Genomic DNA, 23,686 nt, shown 5'->3' with positions numbered 1-23,686 from the left:
TTGAAGTGATTGCTAGAGGTCAGCACGGGAGTATTCCCAAAACAACACACTGACAAAGGCTTGGTTTCCAAAGTGGTACTCTGGGGAAATGGTGTAGTGGGGAGTGGATGGGTGTGTGATTGCAAATAAACCTTTATCTTAGAAAGCCTGGCAGTTTATTCTGGGATAGAACACAACTTAAGTGACTTAAGTAGCTGGGGGTATGTATACCTTCAAAGGTGATTTTGTGGGAGCTACAACCCCCCCCATCTTTTTTTGGCACTGGAAAAGGTCAGCTGTGCCACACATTCCTGACTATAATATCAAGGCCAGCCAATCACACACTGAGTCCTCTGAAACATAAAGCAAACCAAATTTTCCTTCTTATGCTGAAAATATCAGGAATCTGTTAAAGAAACAGGAAGCTGGCTGACCTACAATTTGGGGATTCTACCCTAGGACTGTAGCTAATTAAATTATGACATGACTGACCACATCTTTAAAGGGGGCTTATGAGTAATTTCCAAAATAATGAAAACGTTGTAAATGAATCACCTTTAATCATGGCAACAAACTGCTCTTACCCTGTACATCTCACATTATAAGCAAGGCCTGTTTAAGGAATGAGTCACTGACATGCACCCCATCTTTGCTTAATAACAAGCAGCTGAGGAGTTATTTCCTTAAGAGATTTGTTCTGCTGATTGTAGAACAAAATAACTCAGTGTGGCTGACCTACTTTTCGTAGTTTATAAGAACATTCCAGTGAAGTCAGGGAGATATAAACATCCTTGCTTTCCCCTGAGTAGAGATATATACTTATTTACTCTGCTCTTGTCCAAATCCCTAGCAAGTCTAAATATTTACTTTTGTTCTAAAGAGGCTTCTGATTTGAAGTTTTACAGAGTCGGACTGTATAGACATAATCAAAGTGCTCACTGTTAGAATTGGGGAAGCAGGATTATTACCACTTAGGCATCAGGCACTGTGTACCACACTATCTGTTGTATCAAACATCCCCCAAAATGAGAAGGAGCATGGGTAGGTGCCTATAAGTCACCGCTTGCATGTTCTTGTGATGTCCCAAGGAGATTCCTCAATACTGCAAGCTTGGCCAAAGGGCATCAATAATCTTAACATAAGAGACAGTAGGAAATGAGAGAGCAATGTAATAAGGAAGATAATAGCTGAAGACCAGCTACTTGCAAGTCACCCTATGATTGGCTGGGAAAGCTCACTATAGCAGAAGTGCACACTATTGCTGTTATCACGCTCTGACTTCTCATGAGAGAGCACTCAAGATGCACCTATGATAGCTCATTAAACTGCTGGGTCTTATAAGAATACCTTGAACAAGTTAAAATTTTAAATATAACCTAATCTATAACATATTATACTCATTTTATATGACCCATTAATAGTTGCTATTCATAATACCCATGAAATAAGATATTAGTAAAAAGTAGAGTTAAAGGACAATTCGATGTCTAATTCAACTAAATTATAGTATACAATAACATGCACAGAGGGAATAAAATATTAATAACACTCAAGTCTGTATGTCCCACTCTCTGCCCTGTTTGTTGAGCCATAGCTCCAGGAATATAATTGCCAACCTACTATCTCATTTCTCAAAAACAGATAATGTTTTCTTTATAACATTTTCCCAAAGGTTCTACTATGGTGAAATCCTGTCACTACACCTTAATTTTCTAAGCCAGAATTCACTTCCAGTGTGTCAACAAATTCTACTGATTGCAGCTATCAAATCTCTTCTAGCACCATCTTCTCATTGGGATTCTTATCTCCACTGCTTCAGCTCAAGTACTGATCAAGTTTTGCTTAGACTGAAGTAGCAGCCTTTGGAGTTCCTGGGAATCTCTCACTCTAAAGTGCAACCAGAGAATTGTTTCTAGAAAACAAGCCATAAAAAAATTGAAGCAATTGATTCTCAGAACGGCTAAGACAGAAAACTCAGGTGATAGCAAATGCTGGAGAGGAGGAAGAGGAACACTCCTCCATTGGTGGGATTGCAAGCTGGTACTACCACTCTGGAAATCAGTCTGGAGATTCCTCAGAAAATTAGACATAGTATTACCTGAGGGCCCAGGTATATCACTACTGGGCATATACCTAAAAGATTCTCCAACATATAACAAGGATACATGGTCCACTATGTTCACAGCAGCCTTGTATATAACAGCCAGAAGCTGGAAAGAACCCAGATGTCCTTCAACAGAGAAATGGATACAGAAAATGTGGTGCATTTACACAATGGAGTACTACTCAGCTATTAAAAACAATGACTCCATGAAATTCTTAGGCAAATGGATGGAACTAGAAAATATCATCCTGAGTGAGGTAGCCCAATCACAAAAGAACGCACTTGGTATGCACTCACTGATAAGTGGATATTAGCCCATAAACTTGGAATACCTAAGATATAACTCACAGACTACATGAAGCTCAAGAAGAAGGAAGATCAAAGTGTGGGTGCCTTGGTCCTTCTTAGGAGGAGGAACAGAGTACTCATAGTGACAAACAGAGAGACAAAGTGTGAAGCAGAGACTAAAGGAAAGGCCGTTTAGAGACTGCCCTACCTGGGTATCCATTCTACATAAAGTTAACAAATCCAGACACTATTGTGGATGCCAAGAAGTGGATGCTGACAGGAGCCTGATATAGCTGTCTCCTGAGAGCTTGACAAATACAGAGGGAGATGCTTGCATCCAGTCAATGGCACAGTGTGCCCAATGTTGGAGTTAGAAAAAAGACTGAAGGAGCTGAAGGGGTTTGCAACTCCTTAGGAAGAACAGCAATATCAACCAACCAGATCCAACCCCCAGCTCTCAAGGACTAAACCACCAACCAAGGAGTACACATAGCTCTAGCTGCCTATGTAGCAGAGGATAGCCTTGTTAGGCATCATTGTGAGGAGAAGCCCTTGGTCCTGTGAAGGCTCGATGCCTCAGTATAGGAGAATATGAGGGTGTGGAGGCAGGAGTGAATGGGTGGTGGAACACCCTAATATTTGCAGGGGAGAGGGGATGGGATAGGGGTTCCCAGGGGAGGGGGGACTAGGAAATGGTTTAACATTTGAAATGTAAATAAAGAAAATATCCAATAAAATAATTAAAAAATCTGACCCTTAAATAAGTAATTAGTCTACTAATAAATGAATGCAAAGATAAATGCAGGGTATCAAACCCAAACAAGATGGATAGAGCAACAGTAGAGAGAGGGGTCTGTTGGCTGCATAGTGCTTTTAGATTCTCCTAGGGCTTAGGCTCTTCATAGTGTAAGGGAAAATGACTTCAATGGCATCGCTTCTCAGATAGTAAGATTTTCTTGGTGCACATGTCTTCAACACTGCATTAAGAAGGTACTCTGCATTGAGAATCTCTAGCAGTGTGCAGGAAACACATAAAAGTTTTAAACATGCCTTTTTCTTCTCCATGGTGGTGATGAAAAAACAAACAAACAAACAAACAAAAACGTGCTGGCCATTGTTCCATTCTGGAATACTGCTGCTACTATTAGAGTATTTATTTCAAAAGGTAAGAGTAAAGTATCAAGTAGCAACAGGAAGGAAGAACAGATGTTGATGCTGTCAAGAATGAGTTTTCATGCAGTCAATTACTGCATGGAAACCAAAGGTGGCTTTAGTCCATATCTCTTTGAGAAGAATAATTGGTACACTTAGAATGTATATCTACTTCATTTTAAGAGTCATTTCACAACCAGGGACACAGTGCCTGAGAAATGTAGAAGCAACACTTAAGCTTAACACAACATCCGCTGGTTAGCTCACAAATGCTAGATGGAGCAACTTCAATTACGCATCCTTAAACGATAGGCCTTACTGACACTGAGTGGGTTACCCCTCAGGAGGCAGGAGAGCCAGATTTAAACATAGAGTTTACTGAAAACCACACCTTCAATTACATCCAGAACTCTCTTGATCATTTTCTTCATAAATCTCTACCCATCTTTCAGAGATTCAGACCCTGATCTATACTGAAGAGCTTAATGTTTCTGTTCAGCATATTGCAAGTACTTGATCTGTGTTATAGGCTATGATTCCATCTAATCTAAGGGCCTCCAAGGAAGAAACATCATCTTAGAAAAGAAGGCTGTTTAGGTACTGTCTGCCACACATACAGGAGATACACAAAGATAACACAAGGTGAATGACGTTCTTCCTTGCTAATCTATTAGCTTTGTAATAATCATCAATTGAATGGACTAACGAGCCCAAGTGAACCAGAATAGTGATTCATAGGGAAGCTGGAGATAAAGAATTATAAGGCACGGTTACTATAACTGAATGAGAGAATGCACAGACTTATCCATAGAAGCTTCATTAAAATATTTGGGGAAATAGATAATTGTACACCAGGTTTCAACAACATTAAAGACATGGAAACATAAGCACACAATTTTTATTTTAAAATTCATAGTAGCAAGTTAGTCCAAATTGTCAGTGCTAGAAGAAAGGCTAAATAAATCTCAACCCATGTATGGAGTAGAATTTTAAATAGAGATGAGAGATGATGAACTGGCCAGCAGAAAGACAGAAAGTGGGATGACAGGGAAAATAATCAGAAGATAAAATGAATGTATTTCATACAATTAAAGAAACTCCCACGTAATAGCCATAAAAAAATGAACACAAACAATAGTGGAACAACATTCATGTAAATGTGACAGTACTAAGAACGGTTTGTAAAATGTTCTTAGCTTGGAAAGAGTCCTAAGTGGGTACTTATAAGTGCCAAGCATGATGGCAAAGTTCCATAGCAAGAGCGATAAATGATGCCAAGACCTGCCCAAGAAGTTATCCTTTAGCCTACACCTGCACACAAGGGAAGCACACACACCCACAAAAATAAATAAATAAATAAATAAATTTTAAAAATTATAATAAATTATAACCCAAACATGGATTTGGTAAATTGAACTCAAGTGCTCCAAGCACTTTGCCAACTGACATATCTCCCTCCCAGATCTTACTGTTCTATATGTATATTTCATAAGATAATTTTGCTGTATGAACTTTATGTAATCTACATGATGTGGGATTTTTCATTAAGCAACCCCGAAAGGTACAGAGTTGGAGGCAAACTGTTACGACTCCAAACAAGCTGAATGGGGCTGACGGAGTGGAAGTCAGAGGCATGCAGATACACATAGTGCAGAATTAGCTAGCAGCAGGAGAAGGAAATGAAGCACAGGAGAATGTCTTTGGAACAGAGAGTCATCATGCATTCCCTGGCAACATAGTTTTACAAATGTTTTCTAATCCACATCTCTCTCTCTCTCTCTCTCTCTCTCTCTCTCTCTCTCTCTCTCTCTGTGTGTGTGTGTGTGTGTGTGTGTGTGTGTGTGTGTGTGTATGTCTCCAATAAAATATAGGTTTGCATATGATAGTACAAAGCATTATAAAATCATATTTTTAATGTTGGAGATATATCTACAAAGGACCTAGTAAATAGATCATGGTAAGTAGCAGATAAAAATAATGTGTTTTCTGATTCCTTATTATATGCCTTAAAGAGGAAATTAACAGCAATATAAAAATAACAATATTGAGCAGTAAACTGAAGTGAAGTTATTCTGTAAAATCAGTCTCATTGAGAAAATTCTGCTGAGACAATTAAATTGGACATCGCCCAGTGATTTTTAGGCCATGTCATATGCAGTGACAGATGAATTTGCACAGATTTTGCTTGAGGCTACAAGAAAAGCATGAGTTTCTACTTTTTGAAGTTCATTTTCTATCGGGCTCACAAAATATTTTGTAGCTTTTAAAGCTCTAGAATAATATTCATTTATTATTATCTCTTGTTTTTTTATGGGCTTTTTCCCTGTGGTTTCATATACACAGGATAAAAAGCAAAGACAGAATCATTAGAAACAGTGATTCCGTATATCAGAACAAGAGACAGCAGAGGCAAGAAAGAACTCCTTACGCTGATGGTAGATTAGATTTATCGTCATGTTTTGATTTGAATTGATTCATATAAAATGATAAAAATTATTTTGTCATGAAGAAAACTGTACAGGGTGACCAAAACCCCTCAAATTAAATAGATATGGATAAATGGACTTAAAAATACCAAATTGGACTATCTCCTTGTCACGCTTGCACACTCAGAGAAGGAGAGAATACATTTGAGAATGAATGGGGCATAAATGATTGAATGTTTTTTTTAACCTGAGTATGATTTGTTTTTGTTATTTTAAATCAAAGGACACATGTTATAATTCAATACGGAATGGAACACAGAATGATAATTGAAGGCAGAAGTAAAATCAAAATTTTCAGGAACAAATCTGGACAATTGTGATACATCAGAGGCTTGAATCTCCCAGCCACCTCCCGTGAACTTGCTCCCATAATTAACACTTTTTTTAAAAATTTTCATGTGGGTATTACATATTTTTAATTGTACGTAGGCCATTTTGTTTGTCATACAAGTCTGTGTAATTATCATTTAAGACACCACTAATGTGTCATTTTGGGTTTCTATTTCTTTTAAAAGCAAAAAAGAAAAAAGAAAAGAAAAGAAAGGAAGAAAGAAAGAGAGAGAGAGAGAAAGAAAGGAAGGAAGGAAGGAAGGAAGGAAGGAAGGAAGGAAGGAAGGAAGGAAGGAAGGAAGGAAGGAAGGAAGGAAGGAAGAAAGTTCTATTTGCTGTCAATATTAAATAAAACTCCTAGGACTTGAGGGGATGCTTGTGACATATCGTGAAATTGATGATCATTGCCACCTGTTGGCTTGATTATAATATGCGAGTTTTGCATAAAAACAAATGACACCAATAAAAAGTACTTAATGATACCATTAACCAACTCAACATGTGGTAAGCACTGACGATAAATAAATACAGTGCCATTTTCACGGGTTGCCAAATGCTTTTCATCAACAATGCAAGGCAGCTGAGGAACTTTTATGCTGACAACAACCCATCTCTACTTAGTAAAGGTAATTACATTTTTACTGATGCTGATTAAGGAATAGTGTGCTATTGCTTCTCGGCCTTTTGGCTAAGATCAAGTGTAGGAAGAGTGTGCTGGGCTGAGCCATGTGAATAACTGTACATTCGGTTCCTAACCCAACTACATCAAAGGAAGTGAGCAGCAAACTTCACATGTCTTCTGCTTTCACGACAGACCATTAATAGAGCCTTCATGCCAGTTACCTGGCAGCCCATGTTTAAATCCAGAATATATTCCTAGAAATTATGAACTCTAGAGTCACAGACATGGCATTATTCTGATGACTGAAATTACAGAGCAGATTATGTCATCCATTTTAATACCTTCTTCAGTGTGACAGATCCACTGAGGAAAGTAAAGGGAGCAAGTGAACTGTCCTTGTGGTGGCTCTGGCTGGGGCTTGTGACATGCATCGTATCACAGGTAAGGAATCGGGCATTTGCAAAGCAACTGCCACTAAGATCATCGCAGTATAGGAAAGTTGCCAGTGTCTGAAGAAAACGTTTTTTCTAATGAGCAGTTGTCTGGTATTTCTGAAAGGTCCTTCTTCCCTTCCTCCCTCCCTCCTCCCTCCCTTCCTCCTTCCTTCCCTCTCTCCCTTCCTTCCTCACTCCCTTTAAATCTGTCATTTCTTATTGCTGGGGAATGAACCCAGTGACTCAAAAGTTAGATATGCCTGCACCACTGAGCAACACTCCCAAACCCAGCATTTTGTATCTTCGCACACAATTTAGGCTCTTTTTAGTATATAGTTATAATATAGATTGTTGGGAGCGAGATTCTGCCGGGTTGTCATAACAGGTATATCTCAGGATGGCAATGGTAGAACTGGGCCTGGAATCAAATGTATGACAAAAATGTACTGACAAAGTCACAGCAGCCTTTGCACTACTTTCTTCTCTACAACAGTATATTTAACTGTTTTTTACAATACAAAAAACTCATATATAAGTTAAAATGTTATTTAAAAAGTGAAAAGAACACAGTGATATAAGCCTTTGATTTTAACTGAAGAAATAGCCGTCTTAACACTATTAAACCAAATAATTTTTACAAACCAATTTTATTTTGTTCCAAGCTCTAGCCTGAGTATCAGTGGTAACTAGTCTTTGAGACAGATAAATATCTTGAACCAGAGTTAAAAAAAAAAAAATCAATGCTCCTATGCTGATGAAGCTATAGCTAAAGGGTCAAAATTTAATTCCACAAATGAGGAAATCTGGAAAATATCCATCTAGAAGACAAGAAAATACCCTTTTTTCTATTCTTGATTTAGGGCAGAATAAATGGATGTTTAGTAGATGATCCTCTTAAAAGAAGCCTCCCCCCCCCCACACACACACACACTGTTTCATAGATTTACTTGTCTGTTGAAAACTGCCAAGAGCACTGAACTTCAATATAAGAGTACAGCGTAGTATCCCCAAATGTGTAAATATATTATATTGTGGGCACTCTGACCAGTTGACCTGGCCTATGAAAGAGATACTGCAAAAAGGTCAGTTAATCATTAAGCCATTCCCAGATGGCTTATCCAGAAGAAGAAGGCAATTTAGAGAAACAAGTTCAATGTGCAACTGGGAAAGCATGCAAGGTAGATCGTTCCCGAGGATGGCACATTTTCTTCCCATTTAATAAGAAGGAGAAAGTGTGTTTGGTCTGCTTATAGACTAGATGGTATACCCAGCGGAAAACTGAACGACCACAAAATCCAAGCATACATTTTCAGATTGCTCAATAGAGTGTCTGAATTACTGCTCACTGAAGGCAACTGCACATTTATGGCACCTTTAAAATGTATAAAATGCCTGAAGAAACATTATATGAGCAGTGACATGCGTCAGGCTGCAGACTAAGTGAAATAAACACTTGCCTCAGGTTCATGGAGAATCATGAACCGGGCATAGGTGGTTTCAGCCGTACCATCCATAATGATCACCTCTCCAACTTGAGAGACCCTGAAGCTGAAGGCTGCATCTCCCAAATTATTTGAATGCCTCCGAAGGTTTAAAAAAATAAATAAAAACCAGAAAGGTTAAACTAACTAGGCAGGGCAGTTTCAGAAAACGGTAAATTATTACATTTCCTCCATTTTTGTTGTTGCTGTAAGTTGAGTGTTCAGCAAAAATCTTCTTTTCTTCCAGAACAAAGGAAGCTGGGACCATTAAGCTGTACTGTTTCAGGGAATACCTTAGCCATGTTCCCATTCCAGGTTTCAGCAGCCAAAATTTGTGTTTATTCATCTTCAATGACTAGGACTGGTGAGAATATATCACATGCTGCCTAATTTTATATGTTGACTCTAAAGTAGTATTCACCAGTATTTAGATGCAGACATACATTTTCCTTAAAAATGTAAAGCTATAAACAATATACATGGCAAAACCTTTCCCTGGCTGTAAAATTATTTACTGGGAGCTGTCTTCCAAATGACTTTTACTACTTTCTGACATAAAATATCAAACGTTTAAGAATGCATTAACGAGGAGCTTGAGAAACAGCACATAGTAATTAATTTCCTGGTTATATACGATGTATAATATAGCAAATAAATGAGAAAACCTAAGTGGCAGAAAATGATATTATTCTTTGAAATTACAAAATAATTTTGTGAATGAGATATCATATATACACAGAGAGACATAAAGAAATGGAGAACAAGAGAAAAAGAGAGTGGGTGGAGGTGGGGAGTAATGCATTAGGAAGAACTGATACTTTTAAAGTTTTGGGTAACAACATATTTAACACATAGTATATAAAAATATCTATTTGAAAATAATAAAAATTCAATATACTGTCTTTCCTCTTTAAAAAGGAAGTTTTGTAGATATAAAATTCAGTTCTACGCCAGTCCCATTATTCATGGCAGGTTGAGTTTAAGCTCAGTTTATTTGTAATACTCTGAAATGCTCCAACTTAGAGAAAAGGAAACGGATTTTGATGTGGGTGTATGTGAAATGCATCATGATTTAAACTAATATTGATTTTAGTCTTAGATTTATGATTTTTCTAAATTATATTCTAATTTCCTATACAGAGAATGGTTAGGAATTACTACATGAGCTAGCTTTCGCTCCTTCTCAAATACAAGAACTTAATACTGACCTTAATATTGGCTCTGATCAGTAGCCTTCTCTTCTCTCAAATCTGATAAACACATAGAGAAAAAATATCTAGTCTAAACTGCTTTTTCCCTAAAATTCTAGGTCAGAATAACTTTGAGAAGATACTAACTATAATAAACATTGGTAAAGGTTTATCAAGGGTGAATGATGATCTGAAATTCCTATATTTGGAAGTAAAAGGACAACTTATCGGACATGATATCATTTAAATTCATGATGAGTACACAAATTAAATGTTACTCTAATAAGGAATCAACTTTAAAGGCCCATAGAATTCCTAGTCATCAAGATTTTTCTAAGTCAGAAGCGGCTCTGACTAGTAGATATTCTTACTCTGCTTTCTTCCTCACTCAGCAAGAATGAGTCGCAGGCATCTTTGAGGCGAAGCAGCTACATAGAACTCCTCATGCTGCTGTTCATTCTAAGCAGTCTATCTGACAAGAATGAAAACAGTAACAACACAAGGAGAAATGTAAAAGAAAGTCAAGAGGGAGACCCCGGGGAGTAGCTCATTGTTATCAAGGTTGTAATTTTAAAAGATTACAAATTAAACGAGTAGTTCCCGTGGGACACGATGTAGTATTTTCTTTTGTAAACCGACTCACAATTGTTCTGAGTGGCGCATGGGATATGAATTTTGGAGTACAGACTTTAAGTGCCTTCACCTTTTCCCTGCTGCGATGACTTCTCTGACTAGGTAGAGCGTTCAGCTCCCCTTCCCTGCAGAAAGGGGCTTCAGTATCCTAAGAACAATTCCTCCTGAAACCCTGGAGAAGAGCTCACTGATACACTGAGTATGGAAACCCAAACTGAGAAGTTAAGCTGAGCATTCGGACAATGGGAACTAGAGAAACAGCTCTCCAAGCTCTCAACCTTCGGATGCCAATCAACACATTAGGGGACCCTCTACTTGCCAGCTGCCGAACCAGTGAATCAACAGTTAAATGTCCCATAAGTTTAAATACACAACACAGTTATGAACCATTTATATAAACTTAACTGCAATAAAAATATGTATCAACTACTATGTGCTACATCAGAATTCTTGGTAACTAGTCCAATAAAATTATAAAAAATATCAGATATTCAAGAAGTATTCAGGTTGTGTGTGTGTGTGTGTATGTGCATGATTTTTTTTTCTGACTTAAAGATTATTTAAAAAAAAAAAAAAAGAAAAAGGTGGTTATTTTTGCAATGTTATAGTTGTAGGACAAAGAGCATATCTCCTTTCCCTAACCATGTTTTTTTTCTTCTGCACAAAGGTACCTAATGTCACAAATGTCAACAAACTTTCTCCAAATGCTAGGTTTGTTTTATAGGCCACATATGGGATTTTCACCTACTGCTTCATGGACACAAAAATGTCCCTTTGAACTAAAACTTGTCATTTTGAGAATTAATATTAAAGTAGATATGTGCTCAAATAATAGGTGATCAAATGTTTTATCTTTGCATAACTGTTAATTTCTTCAATATGGTATAGCAAAGACCATATTATGCTGTAATTTTCTTATGTACCTGTAACTGTATTGATATTTTTAGCACCCATTTCCAAGCACAGACAGACCAATGACAGGAAAGAAACTTTCTGCCTTCTCTAGGAGGTGTCAAGCTGCTGAGCTAATCCTCAACAGGGTTTCTTGCACAGGATTCATATTATTGTGTGCAGGCATTTTTTGCTTATTTCCGTTTTTCACTGTGTGTGTACGCATGTGAAGGCTGGAAGCTGACAGTGCATTCTTCTCTGGTGTTTCCACTCAATTCTTTAAAGCAGTGGCTCCCCAAACCATGAACTCACAGACTGCCTAGAGCCAGTGAGCTCTGGGGATTGGCCTGTCTTTGCATCCTAGGGGAGGAGGAAGAGATCTGCATGAACACAGTCAGCTTTTCTGTGGGTGCCGGGATCTCAGCTGGTTTCATGATTGTGGGCCAGGCACTGTACGAAAAAGAGCTTTCTCTCTAATCCTAGAATCAATTTTCTTATCTATATTATATGAACTCTCTACTGCAAATAAAATTATTTCCATGTGGTAAAAAGGTTTAACATGAAGGGAAATACTTTAGAGATAACAGACATATATAGCTTCCAGAGATATTATGCGCAAAACCAGAAAACTCCTGTGTGTGTGTTTTGTGTGTGTGTGTTTTGTGTGTGTGTGTATTGATTACTATTATAAAATTCCTTGACAGTCTGGTATCCAGCCTTACCTGCACACTTCGTTCTAGTGATCAGTGGTGGTCCTGGGAGCCCAGTTCCCCCTTCACCAGGTCTGGTAAGCAGGACGCGGATCTCGTATTCTGTATCTGGGTCTAAATGCCACAACTTATATGTTGGCGCGTTGACTGCATGGGTTTCTGTCCAAGATCCTGATGTCATTCGATACTCTACTTCTTTCAGGATGATGGGGCCATCGCCAATAATAGAGTTGGCATTTAGTTGGATCAGCAAGTAAGTAGGCCCGACACCAAGCAGCTGGGGAGGAGCAATGGGTCTAGGTGGTTCTAGAAAAGAAAAATGTACACTCTAATTAGTTTAGAGTCTTAAAATAGAGATATATAGTAAATAGTAACTATATACTATAAGGAAATATGTTATATACAATATTCATATGTAACCAAAGGTTACTGAACAATTTAGGAGAGCATGGCAAATGTTAAATAGATAACCAGAGGCAGGATTGGTTGGCATATGCTTTCAGTCTCAACACATAGGGTGCAAAGGTTGGATGGAAGGGTGCTGCAAACATGAGGTCAGCAAGGTGAGTTCTAAACCAGGCTGGGCTAAATGGTGAGACTGGCCCAAAACAAAAGACAGAAAAGAAGAAAAGGAAGGGAAGAAAGGAAGGGAAGCGAGGGGAGGGGAGGGGAAGGAGTGGGGAGAAAATATAAACTAGAAAGTAATGATGAAGCAACTGTAATTTAAAGAGCCTTTGGTTTTATGAAGGCTTTTGGTCAATTTAGCAAAAGTTTTCTCTTCTAAAAAACATGCACTTCCAGGAGAGAAAGTTGCAGATGCACAGCAGTAAACAGGGACATAAACAAAAGCACTGGAGAGGAGCAGCTCTCATCAAACACAGAAGGAGGTGAGCTCTGATAGTTTCTTGTCCTTATTTGTTTTGGCCTCTGTTCTTTCTTGCTTTGCTTCTTGCAACTTCAAAGTTCCAGCAGATGAGCTAATGAGGAGGTGCCACAAAGCTAGAAGGAAAGCTGGGGCCATGCCCCACTACACAGAATTGGAAATTGAAATGTACACCCAGAAGAAATACCCAATCACTGGATATCACTGGCCTCCAGAGTAGCATGCAATAGGCAATAAGCTCAAATGTCAAAGGAACATTGCAATTTAATTTCAAGTTAAGATATTTTGATATTTTGTTTGACAGAAACCTTGGAAAATATTATTTCAACATGTGAAATTATGGAATGATGAATGATGTATTAGGGCAGGTTTTCCCTTAACAGCAATACCAGTGAAAGACTGAGCGGTCTCTAGAGGACTCCACACAGGGCTCTGTGTGCAAAGCCTGTCCACTGGAATACAAGGCCTAGGGGTCTCATTAGTAGACTGTCATCGGGTGATATTTCCCCTTCAACTTCTGGACTAATCATTATACTTCTCAGGGTCTTGAAAGGGTTTAAAAGAAAGTATTAATCTTAATCAGGTGATAATTGTCCCCAAATTGATTTAAGAATTAATGCTGAAAAGTTATAGGAAATCACAGACAGGAAAACTATTAAAATAACCTCACAGGATTCCATATTGGCCTGGACTGAAAAGGAGGCAAGTCAAGACTGCAGAGACAGTATCTTTTGAATTACTAGTGGTAATATGTTACATGAAAAAATGAAGACAAAGAAAACTCCATAAAGAGGGTCTCATCAGCCTGGGCAAGTTTAAACTAATTTTCAGATATGGCCTAACATTGAATTTTATTTATGATTTTTAAAATGTTACCAGCTTAAAAATCTTCCCAATAACAAATACCCACAAAGTCCACAAAGTAGAGACAGGGCTATCTAACTGGGATCTCGAAACAGACTCAATTTTTTTTTTTTTTGAAAATACAACTTCAGTGTTTGTAAGACTAAAATCACAGGACATGTTTACTAACTATTACTGACAAGGTTCTGCATGTTGGACACATATATAATGTGGAAGAGACATATTTATACTCATTTTTTAACTTTTTATAGGGGATTTTATATATGTATATATATATATAAATAAATAGTTTACAAAAGTAATAAATAGAGATGATGAACATTTCCCTATTGCAAATAAATATGAATATAAGTATTTATATTCTCTTCTTGAATGGGCCCATTAAGGAAAGCTTTCAGACTAGCTGCCAAAGAATATTGTGAGTTGTGGTTTATCATGCTCATGTGTAAAGAAGCAGTCTAATTACCATGTGATATACATACTGTAGACATCTAGTGCTATGTCTACAGAAAGTAGGTCCTAATACCTGCTCTAAAACTTTAACCCATAGAAACCTCTTTGAATAGTTTGGAAAAGTATTTACCATTAATGAGGGAAGTTCTGTCCTAGCTAAATGGTTGCCTGTTTGTTTCACAAGTGAATTCAATGAAGCTCATCTTCAAAGGAAACACTTGGATCAATCCAACATTGTAGAGTATTCACCCCTCAGATAAAGTAGGCTAGAGGAAGACTTTTCATACCAAGGAATTGCAATTTCCAACTCAAGAGCTTACAAAACAAATGGAAAGGGCATGGATCCTCTGCATGCTAAGCTGGCATGGATCTAAAAGAACATCCTAGAACATGCAAGTGTCTCTGAGAATATTTTTCTGGATAATGGGTACTGTTTCCATATGTGCAGTGCTTGTTTTCCTTCCAGATGACTCGTCCAGTGACTAATTTCAGTTACAGTAGAAAACAACACTAAATTCAGAGCTCATTGGGGCTTTACCCCAAAGCAACAGGCCTCACACATTTTAAGCCTCACCAATGACCTGAAATGATACACAGCATGGCAAATGAAGAGAAAAGACAAAACAAAACAAAAATATGGTAAGTGAATTATATATTGTAAACATTCTTTGAACTATATGTACAGATACTGTAAAAACTGACCTTATATGTATGTGTGCTAGTTGCTGCCATTTGCAACAGAGTACATGGAAAAAGGAGGAAGGGCGTGGACAATGGGTAAAATGTCAGCATGAACCAGTTTTCCAGCCAAACACAGCCCTTTATCATTTCTGTTTGATTCAGTGATATAGAAAGTAAACTCTGGAGCCCGGAGGCCAACTTTCACAAGACAAACGCCATCCCAGTAATGGTAGGGGAAATGTGAATGCACTTTGCACAGTCTTTTCACAAGTAAGCTACCACAGGAGTCACTAAAAGATTACATTTCTAAAATAGACCAGCAGGTTCTACGTATGAGGCCCTTTGCTCTATTCTGATTTGTTTGTATGTTTGCCTGAACAACAAAAATTAATCTGATATTAAATATTGAATGCCATGACATGCATAAGTAAAGACACATATAAATGAAAGAATGGGCTTGAAACATTGCACATGCTGCCCTGTAGAATGGCAGCAATGCCCCGATCAGTTTTATTTCACTTCCTCTGGTCAGGCAAAACTGGAGCTCTCAATAAGCAGAGCAATAGCTCAAGGTTGGAACTGCCAAAAAATGCAAAGCAACTAAGCAGCAGACGCATTGCTTAACAGCATGGTTATTAGTGAATTTCACATTAAGGAGACTAATATACCACTCAATATTAAAGTTTGGATGTTGGCGGTAAAAAGAGATCTTATATTAGCATATGTATTTTGTTTTGAGGCCCCCCAGAGAACAAGGAGATTTATTTATAAAATCTCTATTCATTTCAATAAATTATTCATGAATTTTAATCAGTTAGCAAATGAACAAGTAATTGTTTTGGAGCAATGCTAATATTCTTCATAACTTAATATGCTACTAGACCCAGAGGTGTGGTGCAGATAAATCTCAAATGTACACTAGGTATCAAGTGAAGCATGCAACCCTCAAAATACAGGGTAAACTTTGCCAACATTCCCAATTAACTTCCCAGTAATGACTTCCATTCGTTATTCTGGATCCAAATATGATGAGTGAATCCCAATTATATATTCAGCCTGCTTTACGTGTTCAATTTTTTGAAAAATTGTTTAAATGTCTTGAAATCAAGCAGACCACTATGAAAGGATGTTCTCTCGCTCAATTATTCCCATTATAATAGTTCTTTAAAAATATATGCCAGTTATCAAAATTCAGTCAATCAATACAATGCAAACTCAGAAATAGAAGCCAGAAAGCCAGAAAATGTCAGCAACGAAGTAAATGTCACGGCAAACGACACTCCTACATCCATCTTTTAAACAAGATGAATTAAGTCCCTTTCAATCCTAGCTGTTTCCCCATTGCTTTCTCTCTTTGTCAGAGAGATATTATTAGAACAAGCCCTAGGTTAGCAGTCCCACTATAGAATTTGGTGCTATGATATGTTGTTGTCTTCTGACTGCTGTGAAAAACTACCACAACCCCAATGTACTTAATAAAGCACATCCTCTACCAGTGATTGAAATCAGAAAACTGAAATTAGTATGAGCAGAGAAGAGAGAAACAGGCACGAAGCCCCACTTCCTTGTTTCTCTGTTCTGCATATGGTCCTGCAATCTCTGCTAGGTTGTGATGTATTCCTTACGCATTTTGACTCAGTGCTATGTAGCCTATCCCTCTGCCACATTCTGTGATCATTTCAATTCTTTAATATAACCACATATACAAAAACTGCTTTACTACTGGCAAGTCCCATGCCTTTAGAAGATACTGAGTCTAGGAAACATTTTTGAGTTGGCTTTAAACATGTAAAGTGGCTTCTCTCTCCTGGGAGATTGTTCGTCTCTGCTACTTGCTGGTGGCTAAGAAGGTTGCGAATGGACATTACTTCACCTGAGAGAAAAATTTATAGCTATGTTGGGAGTGGTGGAAATTACAAAAGGTTATTTAAGCTACACCAACATAATTTAACTATTTAATTGCTTGCAAATAAAATGAAGTCAGAGGAGATGCTTCTAAAGGACTACTAGAATCACCGTCAAATGGTTTATATGGAGACTTTTTTTTTTTCTTATTTCCTAACATTTGGTGAAACAAAATAATTGTTTCAATTTGATTTACTTCCTTTCTGGACTATTAATCAAGTTCTGATTTTTGTTGAATGACAGATTCACTAGGCTCTGTTTCTTCAAGGTACCTCTCTGTAGCCTTCTGGAGGGACATGGCACAGAGAAACTGAGAAAGAAAAAGGCTGCTATGTCCCACATTTATGAGCTCATTTTTGAGTTCCTTACAATAGACTTAAATAATTTGCAATTGTATTTCAATGGGATAGCAACACAATAGTGTCACACTGATAAAACAGAGAACCTTTGCACTCCCTAACAAATGGGAGGTAGGTCATTCCTAATTACAATAATTTTCTATGGGCACTAATTATCATGTATGTGACAATAGAATAAGATTGATTGGATGTAGAGAGAATGAAGAATGAAGTAAGCACTGTACTGGAAAAACTGGAGGCTCATTTGGCTAGGTGTATTGACAAAATATATAATGGTGTCTCATGTTATTTCTTATTTTTAATGATTTATTTATTTTTACTTTATGTTCATTGGTACTTTGTCTGCATGTGTGTCTGGGGGAGGGGGCTGGGATCCCCTAAATGTGGAGTTACAGACAGCTTTGAACTGCCATGTGGGAGCTGGGAATTGAATCTGGGTCCTCTTGAGGAAGAGCTGCGCTGTTATCTGTTGAGCCTTCTCTCCAGTCCCCAGTCTTGAGTTAATTCACAATGCTGTTTCATTTAATGCTGTTTTTGACACTTGACTTCCCTGGGCTAATAAAATCAATAGGCAATCAAATACTTCTCTATTTACCCCTTTGTCCATTGTCTTGTCATGCTACTAGTAGGAGCAATGTTGGCAGCAAAGTTTATATATTTCCTTTCGTACAAATTAACTTATAATGTTTACATTATGTGAACTCTTAATCTTAAGTTAAGCAATATTTATATTAAAATCGCATTTAAACTTTGTCAGCTCAAGTGACATATACACTCTCAAACTATATCACTCAACTAACTCATCCACTTATACACAAAGAACCATAGCACTTGAGTAGGCCAAACCCCTATACCACTGACCACAGGACTCTCAAAGAGAACACTTGCAACTACTGTGCTCTCCATGAAAAGTAGATATTTATTTGGAGATCTGGGTAGAGTATGGCTACCCTAGGACTCAGGTTAGGTGCTCAATCCCTTCTGAGAGTCCTGAAGCACACTAACATGATTTATAATTGTAATGATGCTTGCAAAAGGAAATGCTTGTGCTGACCTGAATACCATCATTTATGTCTCTACTTATGAAGAGAGCAGTGGCTTACAATTTCAATAGTGCAAGGCTAGCCACTTATTCACACAGGCGAGTCCACAACCAAAAAAAACCCCACAGAGAAATGAACATTTGTGTGTATTCACATGTACAGTCCCAGACAAGTGAATAGATGATGCTTTCTGGAAAGCAAACTTTTAGTGTACTCAAGTAAGGAAAGGTATACAGAAAAAAAATCAAAAGAATTTCATTCATATCTAGAATTTTATTATAATGTGGTTTAGATCTTTTCTAAAACATCACTTGAGCATATTAGGCCTCTTTGACAATACTGCATTAAGAATGAAGAATAAAAGTATGAAAAAGCTACTATTCTGGTTAATTTTATATCAACTTGAGACAAGCTAAAGTCAACTGAAGAGGGGGATACCTCAGTTGAGAAGAAACCTCCACAGTAGGCTCAGCCCATTGTGGATGGTGCCATTCCTGGTCTGTTGGTTCTGGGTTTTATAAAAAAGCAGGCTGAGCAAGTCATGGGAAGCAAGCCAGTAAGCAGTAGCCCTCACAGCCTCCTGCTCTCCAGGATCCTGTCCTGGCTTCCTTTGGTGAAGAACTGTGACAAGAAAGGGTTAAGTAAACCCTTTTTTCCTCAGTATGCTTTTAATCATGGCGTTTCTTCACAGCATCAATAACTGTACCCAAGATAGTCACTGTTCAGAGACTACGGATTTATCTTAGAGTGCTTTCTAGCATACACAAAGCCCTGGATTAAAGACCCAGTATAAGATAAATCCAGGTATGGTAATGTATGCATTATATTCCAAATTTGGGACATTGAGTCAAGAGGATAGGGAGTTCAAAGTTAACTGTATCTAAATAGTGGGTTTGAGGCAAGGCTGGGCTATTATAAAAGCTTTCTTGTGCACATGCATACACAGAGAGAAAGAGAAAAAAAAAGAGAGCAATGGAGAGAGAAAGTAAGTTATTAATTTTCATTTTCAAATGAAACTGTTTTCACCCAAGAGGAAAACCTAACCCATATCAGGAGATGGAAATTTTCAAGTAGTCAACACCAGTGACGGGGTTCAATGAAACCAGCATGATTAGCTTTCTCTTTCATTTCCTTAATGCAGTGAAGAGCGGTGATTGGTCTACAAAGCATTGCCTTCCTTGAATTTCTAGTACTTCTTGCAGTGAACTAAAAACTCCAAACTGTTGTTATGGGTGGATGGCCAGCTAGCCAAGCGCTGATGAAGAAACTTCCAATGTAACCACAAGAGAAGCAATTATTGTGCACACTTTACCAGTTCTTTGAAGAGTACGCACACTGGCCTTCAGTGTAGGGCTCCACATGAAGATATGGGGATGCCCATTTTATTACACTCATTTTCTGAGGCTGAAATTAAGTCCTTAGAAAGTAAGATTTACTGCTTCCTACTCCGAACCATATAGCTGGCCAATTGCTCTGACATTGATATACAGCACCTTCAAAATGTTACTATTTAATTAAAGGAGTTAGTTGGCCAGAGCAAAAGAACACTTTCTAAGCAATTGCTTAGCGACCAAGTGGCAACCCATGATTTATCTTGCTTGTAAAAAATAAATAAATAAATAAAAATGCCACGACATACCTAACAACAATTCTTTTTTGTTGTTGTTGTTTTTAAGTCAAAGCTGACCCATTGGAAAGTTTTTTTCAATAGCATTTCCATTGAAAAATGCCCTGTGATATAATTCTTAATGTATGCAACGATATAATTCTTAATATACTATAAATCAGGACAGAAACAAGAGAACATAATTATAGTAACACCAGAGAGTGTGTTTGTATATACAATAAATATAGCAATATATTATATCATTATATATGTGAGATGTGATGGTATAACGTTTACTAATATGAGATATAATGCAGTTCAGCTTAGGAAAAAATTATTAGATGAAATTTCCACTCTCAATATTAAGTAGTATTTCTCCACGTCAATTCACAGCGTGATGTATATTCATACTTGGAAGAATCAGATCTTTCCCCTCCACACCATGGCTGTTTCCTGCAGCCTGAAGTACTGAAATGGGAAGAATCACTTTGGTGAGGAACCCGCCAATTTTGCATTCAGAAATTTCTATCCAATGTATTACTATGATGTTTTAGTCCCTATGGTTTGAAAACAGTGCTGTCATCACTTCATTCCCTCCTTGATATGAAAAGCATAGAGCAGAGTGGTCCTTCAGACCTGTCAGTAAAAACTGAAAGCAAGGTTAGGTTTACGCATAAGGTATATGTAGAAATGAGGAATTTTTGATCTATGAAGTTTATTACATTGTGATACAAATATGTTTCAGTACACCGTTTTGACCTTATATTACTTGCATTTGTGTTTACTATCCACACAATGAACTGGCTCAAAAGTTTGAAGTATTATAGGAATTTAACAATTTTACTAGATATTTTCTCAATATTATAACCCACATGGCAGTCAACAAAACATTATAATAAAATTATAGATGCTTTTAAATGAGTCATGAAGGAATAAATACAGAAGAGTTATCTTATGTTCGTTTAATTCCTCATTTTAGCTTTGTCAGAGCTCACTGTTCACAGCATTTCAAGGAAAGAACATCCAGGTGGTTCCAAGAATAACAATCAACTCAGTAGTAAAAGTAGAAAAGCCATCAACTCCAATGCTTAGTTCCCTGTAAGTCTAGAGACATAAAGAGGTCCCCAGATCACACTCTCATCAGTCACCTTTATGAGGGAAGAATGAGATATATGGTGGAGGATGAGGTGAACTGCAGCAATTGCAGTAAATGTCCCTGCAGCCTGCTCAGTATCCCTGGGTCATACAGTGCAGGCCTTCACTCTGTTCCCCATGAAGACAAAAGAGTACTGCTGGCATTCATCTTATGCTGATACCTATTAACACAATGGCTGGATCCACTAAACTCTTTTAGTCTTTACAATGACATTGTAATCTCTCTACTGTGTTATATGTATAAATACATTTACTTTTATATGCACATGAGATACATGTGTAAGAGAAAATAGTATTGTGGGGATTTAGGAATATTCTACATGGAGACATAAGAGAAAGAAAGAAGAGAAAGAAGGAAGGAAGGAAGGAAGGAAGGAAGGAAGGAAGGAAGGAAGGAAGGAAGGAAAGAAAGAAAGAAAGAAAGAAAGAAAGAAAGAAAGAAAGAAAGAAAGAAAGAAAGAAAGAAAGGTTTTATTTTTAAAAAGCACAGTTTGTCATTTTGTTCCTGTGTCTAAGCACTCTATGGTATTGAATCACTGTAATAAAACATATTAAATATATGTTCATGATAAATACATCATTTGTGTTCACTCCAAAATAATTAAACATGATGCATGAGGTGTTCATGCTAAGGGAGCCTTTCACAGATGGCTCCCAAACCCAACCCCCAGTGTTATCACTCAGATTAACAATGGAAGTAGGCCATACTGATGACAGTGGGTTCTAGAAAGGCATATACAATTCAAAGACTTACTTGTCCCAACTGACTCACATAATTAGACTTATACTTTCACACAATTTAGGAGAGCACAAGACAGAGTCTTTCTAGGGAAAGAGGGAACAACCATATCCTTCTAATCAACACATGATAGACTTAGATGTGTTTGTGAAAAATAATTCAAATGATCGATTGACGCTAACTGAACAAGACCTTAAACTAAGAGAATAGACTTAACAAAAATACTGCTAACTCTGAAGCAGTCAAAACCTAAGAGCATTTTCATATTTAAAAAAAGATAAATCAATTCATTAAAAAAATAAGTAGTGGAATAAATTGTATTGTTGGTTTAATTTTGCATAAACTTTCAATATAAAGTCACCAGAAAGAATAAACCAACAAAAGCAAATGTAACATGTTATGACAATAAAATAACAAGACAAGAACCCTGAATTCCACTTAAAAAAAAATCTCTTCTGGTTTAACACGGGAGATGATTTTTAGTGAGATAAAAATATAGCTGATAGGGCTATTAATTCAAGGTAAGCTATTGCTAATAATAGCTAGTTAAGTATCAGTAAAAATGATCAGAGATGAGATGAAAGATTCCTATGTACTTCTACTTAAAATTTCTCCAAGTAGGAGAAAAAAGTTCAATATTAACCTGGAGAGTGTGTAGATATGAGCATGAAGACATTGAACAGTGTCACAAAATCACAGCTCTGTGTGATCACGATGTAATAACTGTTTTAGTCATTGGTTGATGTGGTGTGTCTATTAGGGATTCACATGTCAGAGGTTCGGTACTTGGTATAGCTATGTGAGCAAGGCTATAGGACATACTAGAGGTGGTATCTACTAGAAAGTTCTTTAGTCACAGAGGACACTGTCCTCTAAGTGACATCCCCACTTGAGTTAATTCACATTTAATACCAGAAATACACACAAACACACACACAAACACACACGCACACATACAGATTCACAAACATACATACACATACACAAGCATACACACTTTCCTATCAGGTCATGTTATCTCTTTCCATTTGCATATGAAACTCTCAGTATGTTATCTCGATGATAAACACAGTTTCTTTGCATACTGTAGTGCATGCATGCTTGTCTTTCAGCTTCCCAAAGTGTGAGTTAAACCAACCTCTCTCCTACTTAGCCTCCAGTAGGTCATTTTAACAATGGAAAACTAACTAAGACCGTCATCTTATTCTATGACTCTGTGAACTTCTTCAGAGCCCAAAAGTCAAGATGCTACCAAAAATAAAAGCACTAGACATGGTTGTATAATTAAAAGGAATCAGTAGGTATACAGGAATAATTATAGACCACTGGATAAAGCAACATTTTTTTGTTGACATTTTAAAGATGTTTAGTCATGTGAAAAGCTATTGGATCAAGGACATTTTACACTAATGTGACAAGTCAGGCAGCCAAAGACCTTTTATTTTCAGTTCCTTCATAACCTCCCCCAACACCCCTGGAAGTCGGCAACATAATGGGATGCTGATGTTAAAAGAACTGAAATAACATTAATAATTGGACCTTCTATGGCCCATAAGAGGAAACAAACTTCTAGTTAAAGAAAGCTTTCTAGAGCTATTCCTTCCTGTCAGCCATTTCCAGATAAGACGAAATTCCAAGTCTGCTTTGATAGATATCATGGAATTTAAACTATGAGCTTGAAGTAACTACTAATCCACA

General features: G+C 37.3%; 1 protein-coding gene across 9 annotated transcripts in view; it reads right to left on the bottom strand.

Moving 5' to 3' along the window:
• Positions 1–23,686, bottom strand: part of Ptprk (protein tyrosine phosphatase receptor type K) — a 514,942-nt gene that overhangs the window by 192,359 nt on the left and 298,897 nt on the right. For all 9 annotated transcript variants that reach the window (XM_085842716.1, XM_085842715.1, XM_085842708.1 and 6 more), the window contains exon 7: positions 12,313–12,606. In XM_085842716.1, coding sequence (XP_085698842.1) covers positions 12,313–12,606 — 294 coding nt within the window. The remainder of the gene's footprint in view (positions 1–12,312; positions 12,607–23,686) is intronic.

Source organism: Mus caroli, unplaced genomic scaffold, assembly GCF_978045245.1.
Source record: "Mus caroli unplaced genomic scaffold, Mus_caroli_1 scaffold_9, whole genome shotgun sequence".
NCBI lineage: Eukaryota > Metazoa > Chordata > Mammalia > Rodentia > Muridae > Mus > Mus caroli.
This window is presented reverse-complemented; position numbering and strand designations above follow the sequence as displayed.